Genomic DNA, 18,420 nt, shown 5'->3' on the forward strand with positions numbered 1-18,420 from the left:
TAATGTACATATAATGAAAAGTGGATACAAATAGGCATGAAGGCAGTTTGCCATCTACAACTTGAATAATATTATATACAATTTACCAAAAGGCTTGAGCCAAATACAATTATGTTAAAGCATATGCTTCCCATATACAAGGCTAACAGTAGATAAAAAGAAGCAAGAGGTGTTTCACAGCTCTGAAACAAATAATTTGACTGGCAAAACAGTGTTTTCTACAGTTACAAGAACATCAAAACTTGTATCTGCCACTTGAGAATCAACATTTCTTCATTAACAAGGTGTGAATCTGCACATTCTTGCTTTCTTTTTCTTTTCAAACCCACAAAACTGCATCAAAATGCCTGAAACCAGAAGGAAAGGAATAAGAAAACATAATCTACCCTTTTGCACTAGCAAATCGTATAAAAAAGGCAGTCCGCTGCACTAAGCTCCTACTATGCGCGGGGTCCAGGAAAGGGTTGGACCACAGCCTTACCCTACATTTCCATAAGAGGTTATTTCCACGACTTGAACCTATAAACTTTACCAGTTACGCCAAGGCTCCTCTTCACACTTGCAAACCGTATAAATGTTCGAAACCAAAATCTCTCATGTCTAAAAGAACACCATTCCTAATGTTTACATTCAGTATAAACACCTAAAATACAATGTAGTATCGAATGAAACTATAGTACGTAATAGCTTGGTTAAGAGTTCTCTCTCCAGATAATAGTAGTAGTCGATAAAGGCACTAATTAGTAACTACTAATGACTTCTTCCATGTTCTGGCATGATTGATCAGTATTAGTGACGAGGAATTAATTACAGCAGTTCTTGTGAATACACCACTTAGCATTTTCAGGGAAAAGCTTATCAATGGTATGCTAGTGTACCTGTCATATAATACAACAGAGAAGGGTGGCTTCAAAATTCCTCGACGCTCAGCTGTATGTCCTACAAAAAGGTGTCCTTCACATACGCAAAAACACTCCAAGCAATCTGACAAGGTGAATAACAAGAAAGAGATAAAGGATTTTAGCCATTTTTTCAGAAACAGGTAGTTGACGAAATAGACAAAACAAGTTTGATTGCTTCAGTTACCAGCAAACGAGAAGAAAGCATACCTTCATTGTGCAGGAGAAGCTTCCTGAAATTCCCAAACTGACCTAAATGCTCACTTTTGGAGGTTGGTTAAAAGAATTAAAGCCATAGGCACGGGGTTCATGAGGTAGCTCTTCAAAAATATGACGGAGACTCTCATGCTGAACCATGGATTCTAGTATGTTGTCCTCAAGCACAGAACAAGAAGGATTTGTTTTGCAAGTATTCGCTTCATTCCTAGACAAAAGTACACCAGAATGATATTTTTTCCTCGTCTGCTGTTCAATCTTGTTAACCTCCCATTTCGATGCCACTGGACAGTAAACATGCACAAATTTAGTCTGACCGTTCCTGTAGGCTCGACTGACGGCTTGCTGTTCTACCGAGGGATTCCAGTGAACATCAAGCAAAACTACTCTTGAGGCTCCTATAAGATTTATTCCTTCCGAACAGGCCGTTATTGATGCGAGCAGCACTTTCGCATCACTCTTAGGATCATTAAGAGAACTTATTGATTTCTGGCGCTGCTTTACATCAAGTTCCCCATCCATATATAGAATCTCTCGGCCTAAAGTCCAGTGAAAGAGAGAATTGAGTTGCTCCTTGATCAGTCTTAGAGGATCAAGTAACTGGCTGAATACTATAACCCTCTCTCTCATGCCATCACAGAGTCGGATTAGTTCAACGACAAATTTTGTTTTTACTCCAGTATTTGGATCCAACCGACATTCTCTTTCATTTAGCTGACTTTCTAAGTCAGAGAACACCTTCTTATTTGCCACTAATGAAGGATGAACAGAGATCAGAGACACCATATTTCGAAAGTCAAATGAGCCTGGATACTCTGGAATCATATTGAGCAACTTCTTCTGCAAATCTGTGGGCTTCAAGTATACCAGTGTGTCCCTTATACCCGGAAGGCTTTTCATCTTTACATTTTCACTACATATATGGATTAGTGGTGCAATCATATCCCTAAGCTCTTCCAATGCTCGGGCATTTGTGTCAATAGAATTGCTAAGAGAAGCCCATTTCTGCTCAGATTCTGCAGCAAACTTTGGACTAACTACGCGGAGGGTGTTGTACAACTCTTTAAAGTTATTCTGGAAGACAGTTCCAGACAAAAGTATACGCCTCTGCGTTTCAACCTTAGTCATAGCTTTATACAAAAGGCTTTGCTCATTCCGAGGAGTATGCCCTTCTTCAAGGACCACAAGGCCAGGTAATGTTAGAAGTATTTCTCTAATCTCTTTGGCATAACCATCTCCATTTTCTCCGGTGAGCTTCTCGAACAAGTCATAGCTGATCCCCAATATACTCTTACTTTTAGCCCAGGATTTCAGCTTCACCATACGTATATGGTGTTTGTTTTTTCTTCCGGCATGGGATAAACAGTGGTAGAGACCAACCGTGACTTCATCTTCTTGGCACGAGAAATCATTGTTGTTCAAGTTGTGGAAGGGAATGTCCGCCTCCCATTTCTGGAACTCGGCTTCCCAGTTAGACAGCAACTTGGGCGGAGCTATGATTACAGGCCGACACTTTGGAAAATGCTTCAGAAATGCCTGAAGAAATACTATGGTCAGACGGGTTTTTCCGGTTCCAGGTGGATGTGAGATTATGCATCCTCCCCTACTAGCAGATAAAGGCTCGCTCAGCTTCTCAAGGTATATATCTCCAGCAATATTTTTCCACATGAACTCAAATCCTTCACGTTGATGAGGATACATTGTTGCTTTGGCATGCAGAGGAACTAAATCCCACACAGTTCCTTCCACATAAATAGCAGAATCATGGACTGCAGAAGGATCATCAAATCTAAACCCGTCAACATCCAAGAACGGTGACGACTCTCCGAAATACTTTCTTTCATGCCTCCCCCGGTTTCTCTCAGCCTGCAAATGACAGAAGTTCAAGACAAACATTAAAGAGTGAAAATACATATAGGAGAGCACAGTGTATAAAATCAAATATAAGGATGGCAAAAGAATATGTAAACAAGGCTATCAAGTATAAATATAGTTCTACGGACTAAGCAAAACCTCACAAGCTAATAGACTGAATTAGTTCCATTTAATACTCTAAATATTTAGCAAGTCGATTTGTAATTGAAAGAGAAAACAGTAAGCGGCAGCAAACTATATTTGGAAAAAAAATCCACAGTCCAGAACTTATTACAAATCTGTCAAGGTTGCAATGTAGATCCAGCTACATGATAACAACGCATCTTGTAAATGGTGCTTCTAGTTGAAAAGGATAAGCGCATGACAGACAAACTCATATACTTACAAAAGCAGGGTAGATGTACTTGCTCTCCAGATGCACATGTGAACAAACTTTACAGATGAGTCCAATTTGTTCATCTAAAATAAGATGGTGGTTCCCCATCTGGCAGCCGCTAACTTTCTCAACCTGCATCAGCAAAAAAGAGATTTTACATAGTGTTAGAAGCTGTTAACTTTAAGATATGAACAAATGAAAAACGAGAAATAAGGATTTAGAATTTTGACACACTCAATGAAGTTCAAAACAATAAGGCATAGAGTATTGCTGCCTATCAGTTTGTCAAAACATAATTGAATCAGAATGAGAGAGTAGCCCACCAGAGATGGATTTGTGAAGCCAATACATGATTCTAAGATACCCATGTCCATTTCAGCAAATAAATTCTCAATTTCTTTTTCCCATTCTTCTTTCTCCGGGGGGAGAGGGTCCTCGTCTTCAAACCGGAAGATCAACGGAAGTGTTTCTTTGACAGGAAACTGTTCCTTCCCTTCAGGAGAAGCAAGTTTATCATGATCATCAACATTTATAATAGAATCAACAACAAACTTCACAAAGTCGAGATCCTTAAGAATACACTTCTTCCGAGTCTTTCTGTCCTTTTGAGCAGCATTTTTCACAGATTCATCAGCCTTTTCCTTTTCCTTTTCAGCAACCTTTTTCACCAAGTTATCAACTTTGTCCTTTTGAGCAGCATCTCGCGTTGAGTCATAAGCCTCTGTGCCCTCTTCAAATGGGGATTCAGACTCCTCATCATCACTGAGAAGAATGGGGCTACTACAATTTCCATGGTTTAACTTCCTCTTTTTTGACTTAGAAAGTGAGCGTGGCCGAAGAAGATATGCTCGGCCTCTGTGCTTTTCACCATCAAAAACAAGGTCAGGTAGTAGCCCCTCATTTGACTCCCCTTTTCCTTCTCCATTTTCTTGTTGCTCTACAGGATCATCATCTTCTGTTTCCTTTCTTCCATCATCGTCATCATCCAAACCAATTCTTATATCAGATCCTTTTCCTTCTTCATTGTCTTGAAGCTCTATATGACAACTCACACCATCATCGTCGTGGTCTGATTCGCTAGAACTTGATGGCTCATTCACCCGATAATCCTTATCTTCGGGGTCATCATTATCCTCATCGCTAGAAGCTTCAGACTCTGACTCAGAAGATTCTGTTGTATCATCACTAGATTCTTGTGATTTTACACAATCGTCCTCTGATTCCTCAAAATCAGTTGGCTCCTCTGATTTATGCAACTCACTAGGGCCCCGTGTCCTACACATACTTGAGGTAGATGAAACAACCTCATCTGCTGTAGTGACAATAGGACTCCTTAACCCAACACAATTGGACCAAGATCCTGAACCTGATCCACTATTTAAAGCAGACACCGCAGCAGACTCCCCAGTGACAACAACGTCAGGATCACTGTCCTCCTCCTCCTCCTCCTCCTCCTCCTCTTCCTCTTCATCATCATCATCATCATCATCATCATCATCATCATCATCATCAGATATTTCCTGGACGAAAGTCCGTTTCGTCATGGACTCACAAGTTCCTGGACTGAGCATTCTATTCCCATTGTCCATCTTTTTTTTACCTTTGTCCAAACTTCTTACCATACTTTCATCTTCTAACCATTTTCCAATTTTTCTGTTGTCAACTCCACAAGTTGTGTTTTCTTTAGTCAGCTTTCCTGTTGCACTAGATGATTCCCTTATATCACCAGAAGCTACAACATCATCTCCAATATTCACAGAACAATTACTAGAAGACTGAGGAGGATTACCACTTTGACTCAACCTCTTCTTCTTCTCAATTACCTCGACGAAATATCTATCCCATTGTTGTCTAGTCCTCCTCCTTGGAAAAGAGGCTGCCCCTGAATCCATCTTCTAGAAATACTACACCTGAACCAAAACCAATGAACATCATAAATATTAAAATACTAACATCAAAACATACAATATTCTTGATCAAAATGCACAAGCACTAATACACTAGAACAAATACAAAAACCTACTCCTTTAAGTTATATTCACCATCAGTTTACCTAATCTTTTACACAATATGACAAGTTATAACTTAAACTAAAAAAACTAAAACCCAGCTAAAACCCCATCAAAGAACAGTCACATGCATACAGTAGTGTATATTAAAGACAGACTTGGAGATTTTACAAACTACATAGAGACACTCACCTGGATAAAGAGAGAACTTTTGTATAACAAAGAAATCAAGAACCAAGAGCTTTTTTGAGTTCTTGAAAAAGAGTAAAACTCCAGGGACCAATACAATAAAATAGATTTTGAAAGTATACACTAACATAGAATAAGAGATAGTGAAAGAGAACAGAAAAGAGACTTTTTCGGGAAGAAACCTGCGTGAGACAGGCGGAGATAGAGAGGGAGGTGGGTGGTGTTTTTTTTGGTTTTGTAAAGGAAGAGAAACAGAGTCAGAAAAGAGAGGGAAAGGTATAAAAAGCAGAGAGAGATATATATACTGAAACGGGCTTTTAAGGAATGTTTTGGTTCCTTCGTTCATTACTCCTATAATTATTGTTTTTTACAGCTGTAAAAAGTTGATAATTATGGGGTGAATTTATTAACACACTACAAAATAACCACCCCCCACCCCCACCCCCAACCGGTAATAAAGTCTAATGAAACTTTTGGTAGGTTACAGAGTAGAGTAGCTTAATCATTTTTTGTAGGTTATAGACCATCTGTTTCAAAACCCAAAGGTTTGTGCTTATTTTTTACCTAGGGAAAGTAAAAAAAACATCGAATAAAAGTACTCCCTATTAATATTTTTTTGCTGTTTGAGATTCAAATTTTTAATCTTTTGAAATAAAATTTAAATATTTAAAAACTCCATAAATAGTACTAATTCCAAATATTTAAAAAGACATACAAAAAATTTATGATTAAAGAATAAGTCGTTTAACTCTTGAAATTGAACAACTCTACATATATTGAATCGAAAGGAGTTTTTAAAAGAAAAGAAAAAAAGTTCATACAGATTCAAACCATAATATCACCAAATAATAGAGATTAGAAAAAAGAATTAATGATATGAAAGAAAATTACTACTACTAATTTTTTTTGTTTGATTTGGGAATTTCTTTTCAATTAAATGAGTTTTAAGGGACGTCAACTTCCCTTTACATTGTAAATGATTTTTTTTTCTTCCAATGAAATGATTGCTCTTTTCTTTTAAAGCCTTTTTAGCTCCCTTATGTAAATCTGATCCTAGTCAGAGTGTTACATTTAAAGTAAAAAAAAAAAAAAACTTAACGATAAGCAAATTGCGTCACGTGTACAAAGACTATGGTAGAAAATCTGTCTACATAAAAACAAAATGGAACAACTTCAGCTCTTTTTGGGAGAAATTCAAAAATAACAAAATTTACAAGTTGTCATTCCAAAATAGTCACAATTTCAAAATCAATCAAATTTAATCATTTTTCATGTAAAGATAAATTTAAACAAAAACATTGTTCAAAATCCGAAAAATACTCCAGTATAATATACTGGAACTCCAGTATATTATACCGGTCCAGCATAATATGCTGGAAGTTCATACACAGATGCTCCAATCTCCTGTATATTATGCTGGACTTTTTGCGTGTTAGAGTTCCGGCATAATTTACTGGAAGTTCATACACAGATGCACCATTCTCCAGTATATTATGCTAGAACTTTCTGTGTTGCATCAAAATAATCACCATTTTTCAAAGACTTTGTAAACGCTGACTATTTTTGAATGACTAATCTAAATCGTGCTATTTTTACTCTCTTTAGCTTTAGAAGAGAGTAAATCTTTCTAGCCTCAAAAAAGAATATCTAACCCCCACCCCCACCCCAACCCAAAAAAAAAAAAAAAACAAAGTGGATAGTAAATCTTTTGGGTATTTTGTGACATATCTCATCTATCTTTAGCTGCAAAAAAGAATATCTAACCCACCCACCCACCCACCATCGAAGCTTTTGTTTTATTCATTTTTCGTTCTTTTACATGTGCAAATAAATATTAATTTGCTATAATGACGTCAATTGTCTAAGGAGAATGGAATATATATAATTTAACTTATAACAACAGGGTTATTTAGTTTGAAATATTATAATCGTAAGATTATAATTCACATCCAATATGGACAGCTAATATCAAGATTTTTGGTATAAAATTATCTCAATACTTACTAATACTCAATCAAATATAAAATAAATATAATTCCTAAATTTCTATCGAGATTAGTATCATTATGTAGGTAACTAAACGACCCTTCAATTACAGCACATTGTATAAGATCTCAAGAAAGTCACAGGCGAGGAGCTAGTTGATATTTAATTATCGTCTTCGGTCCACTTTAATTGATTTTTTTTTGTGTTTTCACACATATTAAGAAATCTAGTTTTTACATTAATTAACAATAAAATTGACCATATTAATCTTTACTATCTCTTTAGATTGTTTATTGAAAATATAACAAATACTCAAAGATTCTGTACTCCAAGAGCAACTTTGAAAAAAAGAATTTTTTCTTTTTTGATATCTAAAAAAATCAAATATTAAGGATCACAAAAAATAAAAGACCAATAAACCAATTAAAGTGGACTGAAGGGAGACCAATGTATCCACTTAATTAAAGTTAAATCAGATTTTGAAAAATCTATGAAGCATTAGTTCTTCAATTTTGAGTTTATGACTAAAGATGAGAATGAGCAAATTACTCGAACAAATAGTACAAAATTTTAGTCTCCACATCGTCTACATAAATAAACTCACATAAGTACCAAAAAAATAAATTAATAAGATCTCGTGCATGGCACGTGCAAGTAGCTAGGTGATACTTACAAATATATCCATCGAACCAAAAGTCAAATAAAAATTCACAGACTGTAGTAAGCTAGATTTTGAAAATAAATCCGAGTATTAGCTCTTCATTTTGAATTAACTTATGATGCTAAAGATAAGAACGCACAACTTTTTATTACTCAAATACATATGTGTGCATCTTAATAGGACATATATGTATGAGTCTGTATATACTTTAAGGGGTCATTTGGCAAGGGAACAAGTAATCACATGATCGCAATGGGATTATAATATGGAAATTAGATATTAATAGAATTATTTAATGAATATATTTTTATTAAAAGATATTTGATTTATTTGATTAAAAATGGATATACGAGATATATTATAAACATGTGTTTGGTATATACAAGATAAGTTGGGATAAACTTTTATTTTTAATTTTAACCTTGAATTGTTTAAAAGACTTTGAGAAAAGAGCTTTGGAGAAGGGCATCTTTGTTGTTTTAGTTTATTCGGATTAATTAATTCCGAGAGTATTATTCCACCCTCAATATGGAATAGAATTAATATCCAATTGTGAAATTAATTAATTTCCGAATTCAAAAATTCAATCAAACATGAGATAAAATAATCTTGCTACCGAAATTATTATCTTTTATCTCACATGCCTACGACCCTTAAGTTGTGTACCTGTGCAAAGCACGAGAGAGCAACTAATATAGGAAATAACTGACTGTATGAGTCCTCGTGCAAGGTGCCGAGTAGCTAATTGACACTTATTACAAACATATCCACTTAAGTAAATGTTAGAAAACAACAATTACAAACATATAAATTAGATTTTGAAGAATCAATGAAGTATTAACTTCTTCGAATTGAAATTTAAGATGTATTCCGCAATGAAAATTAAGATAGTATTAAGATAAGATAACAAAATTGTCAAGTACATGCAAACACATATAAAGATGCACGCATTGCCTACATTTTAATAGGATATATATTTATGTATTATTTGTCCATACTAAGTTGTCTGCATGTATAAAGATATGCACACAAATGGAAGTGCCGCTCAAGAAAATGAAATTTCTTACATAATCTAGCTTATGAAAAAGTTTAAGTAATTTGTTTAGTCTTTTTCGATTTATAAAAATAATATGCACACAAATGGAATTTACTTTTTAATAAAAAGTTTTGTCTTTCTTCATCTTCTTTCTTTTAAAACTTATTGGTCCTACGGAAATCTCAATATAAGTGAATGTCACATATAAACCGAAAACATATAAAAGAAGAAAAAGTATCACATGTATAAAAACTATAGTAGGCACTTAGTCTATTGGGGTCGTTTTGTACGTAGGATAAGAAATAATAATTTTGGGATTGGATGCGGGATTTATTCCGCGTTTGATTGAATTTTTTGAATTCGAAATTAGCAATCTCTGAATTAATCAATCTCATACTTGAGTATTATTCTATTCCACATCGAGGGTGGAATAATAATCACGAAATTAATTAATCTCATGATAAATTCTAAAATGACAAAGATGCCCTTCTCCAAGGCTCTTCTCCCAAAGTCTATTAACCAATCCAAAGTTAAAACTGAAAATAAAAGTTAATCCCTACTTATTTAGTATACACCAAACACTATTATACCATGTATATCCCATTTTTAGTCTGATGAACCAAAACATATTCCAATAAACATATAATCACGAAATAATCTCGTTATTATTTAATTCCCGCGTTATAATTTCGTCGTATAACTTGTTTCCCTACCAAACTACTCTCTAGTATCACTTTCAGATATCTATAGCAAAAAGAAAAAAGAAAAAAAATCACAACTTCATCGCCTAAAGTGATAAAAAAAAAAAAAATCGGGCATTTCGTGCTGAATTTACTTAGATTAAAAAAATGCTTCTAACATTGCATAATTAATCCTTGAAAATATCAATGCACAGAGCTCTAATTACATATATAGTGGGGCTATCAATCTATCATATTCTGAAATGTACCAGTTAGCCATTACATGTAATTAGATTAGAGTTTTAAGTCACTATAAGTTGCTCCCTGCAATTGTTTCGAAAAGTGAGTTTTTCGCTCGATTTTTATGGATGTCATTTTTTCTCGTTGTACTTGTTCAAACTAAATTTATTTTCTCCTTAATAAATGACATGTCAGAGGAATTATTTTCACACTACAAAAGGCACGTGACAATAGAAAAATGGTCAAAAAGTGATTAAATACTACATATGTCTTGTTTTCATTGGAAGTCATACTAATTACATTAATTAGTTGTATTAAATGAAATTAGTACTAACTTTTTTTCTTTTCTTATGCTTTTATCTTTTTTTCTTCTCTTCCTCTTTCTTCTTTTCTTCTTCAGCTATCTTTCCTTCATTTTTGCCCATCTACTTACGTTGAGTTGCCAGAAGGGAACAACAAGTACTCAATTATGAACAAACACAGTACCCTATTTACTTATGGATAAACAAAATAAAATTTTCTTTTGAGATGGAAAATTAAAGAATAAAACTTGGGAGTCTAATATCACCTCATTTTTTTCAATTCATCTTTTTAAAATCACAAGTTTTACCCCACACACTATCATCATTCACGTCAAGATTGCACCTCACAACCAAGATTGCTCTTCGTTCTCTAATTTTGCTGGAGTAATATTTCTTTATCTTATTAACCCAAAAAAATATTTTTTTAGATTATTAATTGACGAGACCCACATAAAATTGCAGATGAAATAATTCAACAAGAACAAAAGAGTATGTGGATTCTTTGAGTTGCTGGTATTCAAGCGCTCAGGCAATCTCCAACCTTGCCCTCATCCCCCATAATTGGGGAAATATTTGGGGGAATTTAGCTCCAACCCTCCCCCATTTTTGTCCCCAAAATGGGGATGAATAGTGTTACCTCAAATATGGGGTACACTATTCATCTCCCCCATTACTATTCAACACTTTTTTATTATTATTTTATTATTTAATCTTTTAATTTATCTCTTGATATATACCTAGTTATGCCTATGTAATGTCTTTATTTTATTAATATTATATCTTAACTTTGGTGTATAATTTTGATAAATTAATTTTCGTGCATTTATTATTTTTATGTAGAAATGGCAGTAGATAAAAATCAACGATTTCAAGAATTTTTATTTCGACATAGAAGAAATAAGGACAAAGATGCTCATTTTGCACTTCGTAATGCATTAATAGATCATTTATGGGAGAATACTAGAGGTTGAAGTTGAATATTTATCTAGTATTTCGAATGAATTTTATCGTTATGTAATATGTATTTAATTAATCTTGTATCGCAATGATTTCACTTTTATTTGAATTATTAGTTAATCTATAATAATTGCTTACAAATTATATTATTTAAAATTTTATGGAATTGTTTTAATTATGGAAATTACAAATTAATAAAAATAAAAGATGGAATTTGTTTAATGGAAATTAAAAAATGAAATTGAAATGAAAGATAATAATATAATATAGAAGAATTAGAAGAATATAAAAAGGTTTGGGGAAAAAAATGGGGAAATGGTTGGAGTAAGTTGTCCCCAAAATGGGGATCTCCATTTTGGGGATCAAAAATGGGGTAAAGGTTGGAGATGCCCTCAGCAATGCTATTTCGGGGAATATTATTTTGGATTTCTTTGGAAAAATTTTATGGTGGAGTAAAATTAAATGAAATGGAATAAACGGGTTATGGTAAGTAGTTGGGTATATTAGGTAAAATATTTATCTTGATTAATTATATTATTAGACTAATAAATATTTAAAAATAAAATTTATTATGTGGCATCATCAAGACTGAGTGTATGCCACACACAACATGCATTCTGATAGAGGGCCTAGGAAGGAGGAAATAAATTCAATTTGGACAAATACAACGAGTAAAAACAACGCCCGTAAAGATTGAGCAGGAAACTCACAGCATAGGAAGCAACTTATATATTTTCTATTTTTTTACTATACAAAGAATTTTTGCATCATAGTACAATTTAATTTGGTTTTTATATTACTTACCATTTATTATTAGTTAATAGCTACTCATCAATACTTACTAGATAACATTATATTACCTTATAAGTGAGTCATAGAACTTAAAACTCACCTCTCCTCCTCTCCCTCAAAAAGCTCGACACAAATAAATAGGAGCTACAAATAGAAACACAATCTTTTCAAAAGCTCTATGCAAAAAAAGGAAAAACAAAAAATAATAATAATGGAGTAATAAGTGAATAGAAAAAAGCAACAAAGAAGACAAAGAGGTCCTCCCCATTTGGGCCCACAGAGACAGAAGCATATAATCCAACAATGATAGGGCAGGAAAAAAAATATTAAAAAAAAATTGAGGAAAAAGTTTAGAAAAGATAATTTATCTTACCGATGTATTGAAGACGAGCGAAGTGTTCCCGGCGGCGATCACCACCACTTTACGCGGCAGAGCTTGACTGAAAGTTCGCCGGAGTTTGGACTGAAAGTTCAGAGATTTCCAGAAGAAGAAGAAAACTAGTCAATGAGAAAGAAACATAAAATAAAGTAAATGTACCTTTTATAAAGAGCCAAAAGGGAGGTTTCCTCCAATTATATACATTTCAATTTCCACATAGAAAATTTACCTAAGATTTTCTTACCGAAAAGTGAATAGTAGTAAAAACAAATTAATACACTCTTTTTTGGGGGGTTAATGTAGTGGGTTGGGGATGGAGATAAAGTTGGATTCCTAAGTACTAACATAGGTTAAATACATTTCGATAACATTGAGGGTAAATTTACCTGTTGATGGTTTCATTATTGGGGAATGATGCGCCTAACTTTTCTTCTTCATTTTTGTTATTGGTAAATGACTAATTGGAATTTTGTCCTTCATTTTCAATGTCTACATTTTGCACTAATTATTAACTTAAATCCTATTTCTCATACTTTATCATCATGTATATTCTTACAATGTACATCACACGTGCGAATATACAATTAAATTATTTATAAAATAATTATTGATAAATTTCTACGATAAGTATACGAAGTAATTACTCCCTCCGGTCCAAAATAAGTGTTTTTTTTTGTGGTCCAAAATAAGTGATTTTTCCAGATTTCAAAAATGAATTAATTATTTTTTTTCTACATTACCCTTGGAGTAATTAATGTTGGAGTATGTGTTAGGAGTGTTTATGTGAAGAGATAGTAAAGGTTAATAAGGTCAATTTCATTGCTAACTAATATTAAAAAGTGAATTTCTTAATGTGCGTGAAAACAATCAAAAAAATCACTTATTTTGGACCTAAGAGAGTAATAATTTGACAATAAGGAAGCTAAGATATTGTAAGTAGTTAAACAACACTGATGGTATAAAGATATTTCTTACGGTTAATGATATTATCAAGATTAGCATGTAAGAAAGGATTGATGTTGCTAACAAGCAATTTAACATCTAATAACAAGTTACTTGTTATTTAATTTAAGTTACCAATTAATGCTTTAAAATGGAGTTACCTAGAATTACATTTTACGTGACCTGATTATATGGATATTTTTTTCATTATTCGGGCATAGAACTTAAACTCCTACAAGTAATGGCTAGCGTTTGGCATATTAACTTGGTTTTAATAGTATTTATGTTAGCTAAATTTCTCTTGGATAATAGAGAGGTTAATTGGTACAGCTTCTCATTAGTCACATGATGGAAATTGAATACTAATTGAGCATTTTTCTTTTTTAAAAAATAGAAGAACAAGTGACTATTCTCTAGGTCATTCATTAAAAAAATAAAATAAAGGGACAAAGAAGTTCTTTGAAGAATAAAAATCTATCATGAGTTGTTCAAAAAAGCACCGATGAATATATTTTCTTAATCAATAGTTATATTTTTATATACTTTTAAAAAAAATAAAATTATCTTATTCATATAAAATTTATATTAGATTATTTACCTATAACAATCTAATATTGAAATTGTTCTGATTGATGAGATACGAGGCGGCGTTAATAGAAGACTGGAGGTATGGAGGCAGGCCCTGGAATCTAAAGGCTTCAAGTTGAGTAGCACTAAGACGGAATATGTGGAATATAAATTCAGCGACGTGACGGGGGAAGCGGATGTGGAAGTCGGGCTTGACTCACATGTCATCCTTAAGAGCGAAAGTTTTAAGTACTTAGGGTCAATTATCAAGGGAGGTGGGGAGATCGACGGGGATGTTACGCACCGTATTGGGGTGGGGTGGATGAAATGAAGGTTACCGTCTGGAGTTATGTGTGACAAGAATGTGCCACTGAAACTCAAAGGTAAGTTCTATAGAGCGGTGGTTAGATCGGCCATGTTGTATGGGGCTGAGTGTTGGCCAGTCAAGAATTCACATATCTAGAAGATGAAAGTAGCAGAAATAAGGGTGTTGAGATGAATGTGTGGGCATAGTAGGCTGGATAAGATTAGGAATGAAAATATTTGGGAGAGGGTGGGCGTAGCTCCGGTGGACGACAAGATGCGGGAGGTGTGACTTAGATGGTTCGGACACGTGCAGAGGAGAAGCTTAGATGCCCCGGTTATGAGGTGTGAACGTTTGGCTTTGATAGGTATAAGAAGAGGTAGAGGGCGGCCCAAGAAGTATTGGGGCGAGGTGATCAGACAGAACATGGCGCGGCTCTAGATTTTCGAGGACATGGCTCTTGATAGGAAGGTGTGGAGGTCGAGCATTAGGGTTGTAGGTTAAAGGGTAGTCGAGCGATTTTTCTCTTTGTCCCGATTTTTCTCTTTGTACCGATGAGTATGATAGTATTTTGTCTAGCACTGCTAGCGATTTATGTTATGTTTCACACTTTTGCATAATATTTGTGTTACTGCTTTTCTATTTATTTGATGTCTCTCACGTTGCTGATATTATTTTTCGAGTTTTGTTGTCACAGATCTATTGTTTTTAAGCCGAGGGTCTCCCGAAAACAGTCTCAGGGATAAGGTGTGCGTACAATCTACCCTCCCTAGACCCCACTAGTGGAATTTTACTGGGTTGTTATTGTTGTAATCTAGTATTGAAATTCAATGCACATGGTATCAGAGTATATGTTAAGGAAGTAGAAGTTTTATAATTAAGGTTAAAATTTTCTTCGATTGTGTGATTTCATATCTCACGACCACTGAATATTTTGCAAATATTGCACAATTAACAAAAGTAGCAAAAAATCGTTTCAAAAAAATAATATTTGTGTGCTTTATAAATTTAATGTGACTGGTCTCTTTGATTTGACTAAAATAAAAATAAATTATATCAATTGATAAGTTTTTCATTAATTCCAAGAAAGGACCGTATGATAACTATTCATATATTAATTCAAGCATATGAAATATGGAAGAGTATTCACTGTGATAATTTATTTGAAATTAAGTATGTACGATTTATTTATTTTTTTAAAAAAAAAGAAGAAAAAAAATTACCTCGTAAAAGTAGGAACGAACCTAGACAGGTGTTTGAGTATTGATTAATCCCGAAACGAATTATGTATAATTATTTAAAAAGAGTAAGAATTTTGATATAATTATACAATAAAATTAAATTTTGTATTAAATAATATTTTAAAACATTTGATGTGAGCACATAAACATACCAATATTAACATGACAAAGTTTTTGCTATTTCAGTTATCATGCACCATTTGACAAATTGCTTTCACAAAGATCTATCATTATGAAACATATATTTTTTTACTTATAAATTCGTTCAGATTAATATGGATGATTACTCCAAGTAGAAGCATAAAGCTACTACTAAATTATAAAAACTAACCTTCCCTACGCTTTCAATACGATAATCCTAACTTTTTCCCTTCCCCTCTCCCAACCTAACCCTAAACTTAGGAAATAAGTTTGATCCGCTGGTGCACTGTTATGGCATTTCTTTGTGCACCACATTTTGGATAATTAATAGGTGTCTCATATTTAAAGTTTTCATCTTCGACGACATCTCCTAATTTCAGCTCCAAATAGCACCTAATGTGTATTGGGCGACCTCATGGTAACAACTCAATCACACTAAACTCATGACTATCTATTAGAAGGTTTTGACAGCAACCGGCATGTGTGTCAAAGGTAGACCACTCTTTGCCTTAATCTTTCCAGTTTGAAGGCACTTCCATATCAACCAGCTCCTCCGGTGGCAGTGGCTCTGGAAACATAGAGACGTGAAAGGATATGTACGCGGTTATGTCTTCGTTACACCAACAACGTGCTTGATTTAGATTATTGACAAAGCATGCTCTGTGCACTACGTGCTTTAGGCTGCACGGATGTGAAAAAAATCACAACCTCAACATCTCTTATAGGGGACCAACAAGTAACACAATTCTCCGCTCTTAACCAAATTTCTTTATTCTCTTAGAGGAGGGACGTATATTAGTCATTATGAAAACATATATTACTCGGATTCAAGATCTGGATATGAAGTATCCTTAGGAAATACTTTATGTGAGATTTTTCAATGGAATGTGAATTAAATCGGGTTACTAGGTGAGAACCGAACATTGAGAAACCAAAAAAACATAGTATATTACAAAAAAATCAATCAAATAAATAATAAAGCAAATAAGATAGGTCATTAATAAAGCTGCCAAACAACTTTCACTACATTCAAGAAAGGGACATCTATAACAAAAGCACATTATTTGTCTGCTTGTACCTATAATTTAATCCAATCAAAATGAAAGACTTTAGACTCTGTAATACTATCCTCTATTTCTAACCATAACCCTCTTCTAATACCCATACTTTAATCAAATCAAAATTGAGAGTAGCTTTTCACTTTGTCATACTATTCTCTCTTTCTAAACATAACCGTTTCTTCTTCTTTTTTTCTTTAATTTTTTTTTATTGTTTGCCTATAGTTGTATTCAACATATTGCTAGGTTGTTTCGATCTAATTTCAATATACTTGTACAACAAATTTATTTCCATTATTCGAAACACCAGAAATAACATTTAAATTTACGAAAATATTAGAAAATATTTTCTAATATTGTTTTACATCAAAATTTAATTGTAAATTTGAATAACGCACAAGAAAAAAGAATTGCTCTGATACCAAATGTTAAATATACAGGACCCTAATCCCCCCCCTCCCGTTCCATTTATTTCTCTACCTTCATTTACGTGCTTTCTCCTTTTCCATTCAGAACTCTTACCTTCTAAATATATCACCTTGAAACTTCTAAATTTTTTTGAAGTGAGTCTAGGTAATACTTCTTTTTTTATATTATATTTGAGTAAATATTATGGTCTAATACTTCTTTTTATATTATATTTGAATTAAATATTAGGATTTAATTCTTTTTTCTCGTGAAAATCAAATTCAGGAACAACAAAGTTATCGATGATGCATAATTCGTTTTTGATGATAAGCAACCGGTCCCTGATGATGAACAACTAGTCTGATGGTGAACTTAAATTTTTTATTTTCCTTACTTAAGGTGAGGAAAGTTAAAAAAGAGTTTTGGAAAATGTTTTCGCTTCTCTTGATAAGGAGGAAGAAAAGGTTAGTACAAGGATGCCCCAGGATTAGGTGGGGCGCCTTAACTAAGGATAAAGCTAAGGGGTTGGAAGGAAGGTTATCGGCAATGAGAGCTTGGAGAAGTAGTGGGAACGCAAACACAATGTGGTCGACGACGGCAGACTGTATAAGAAAGGGGCGAGAGAGGTGTTAGGGATATCTACGGGCCACAATGGTGGCCACAAAGGAGATTGGTGGTGGAATGCAGTTGTCCAAGGTAAAGTGGAAGCAATGAAGGCGGCTTACCTGCGGATAGTAGGGAGCACTGACGAGGAGGAGAAGAGAGAGAATAGCCAAAGGAATAAGGTAGCTAGGAAGGAGGAGAATATGGCAGTGACGGAGGCTAAAACGACAACTTTTGCTCGTCTGTATGAGGAACTAAGGAACAAAGGTGGAGAGAAGAAGTTATTCCGACTCGCTAAGGCGAGAGAGAGGACAACTCGGGATCTGGACCAAGTGAGGTGCATAAAAGATGATGACGGCAAAGTTTTGATGGGAGATGACCAGATTAAGAGGAGATGGTGGACCTACTTTCATAAACTTCTAAGTGGAGAAGGGGATCAGGATATTATACTTGGGGAATTGAAGAATGGCGACAGTCACCATGAATTAAGTAATTGTAGGGACATTGAGATCGATGAAGTCATGGAGGCAATGCGTAAGATGAGAAGGAGCAGAGCTAC

The 18,420-nt window shown here is 34.0% G+C and overlaps 1 protein-coding gene across 4 annotated transcripts; it reads right to left on the bottom strand.

The window, feature by feature from the left end:
- Nucleotides 1-31: 31 nt before the first annotated feature.
- Nucleotides 32-13,067, bottom strand: LOC107779582 (SNF2 domain-containing protein CLASSY 4-like). 4 transcript variants are annotated; one of them, XM_075249218.1, is made up of 7 exons: nucleotides 12,984-13,067; nucleotides 12,592-12,681; nucleotides 3,690-5,276; nucleotides 3,376-3,498; nucleotides 1,110-2,981; nucleotides 879-984; nucleotides 32-347 (listed from the first exon to the last, which is right to left on the bottom strand). In XM_075249218.1, the coding sequence occupies exons 3-5, from the start codon at nucleotides 5,256-5,258 to the stop codon at nucleotides 1,152-1,154; spliced, it is 3,522 nt and encodes a 1,173-aa protein (XP_075105319.1). In that variant the 5' UTR covers nucleotides 5,259-5,276; nucleotides 12,592-12,681; nucleotides 12,984-13,067; the 3' UTR covers nucleotides 32-347; nucleotides 879-984; nucleotides 1,110-1,151. The 4 variants fall into 4 exon arrangements, with proteins under 4 accessions (XP_075105319.1, XP_075105318.1, XP_016455519.2 ...); XM_075249217.1 differs by lacking the exon at nucleotides 12,984-13,067 and adding an exon at nucleotides 12,827-12,925; XM_016600033.2 differs by lacking the exon at nucleotides 12,984-13,067 and having other exon boundaries at nucleotides 12,592-12,768.
- Nucleotides 13,068-18,420: the final 5,353 nt, after the last annotated feature.

The sequence above is a fragment of the Nicotiana tabacum genome, chromosome 1 (genome assembly GCF_000715075.1).
Source record: "Nicotiana tabacum cultivar K326 chromosome 1, ASM71507v2, whole genome shotgun sequence".
In the NCBI taxonomy this organism is placed as follows: domain Eukaryota; kingdom Viridiplantae; phylum Streptophyta; class Magnoliopsida; order Solanales; family Solanaceae; genus Nicotiana; species Nicotiana tabacum.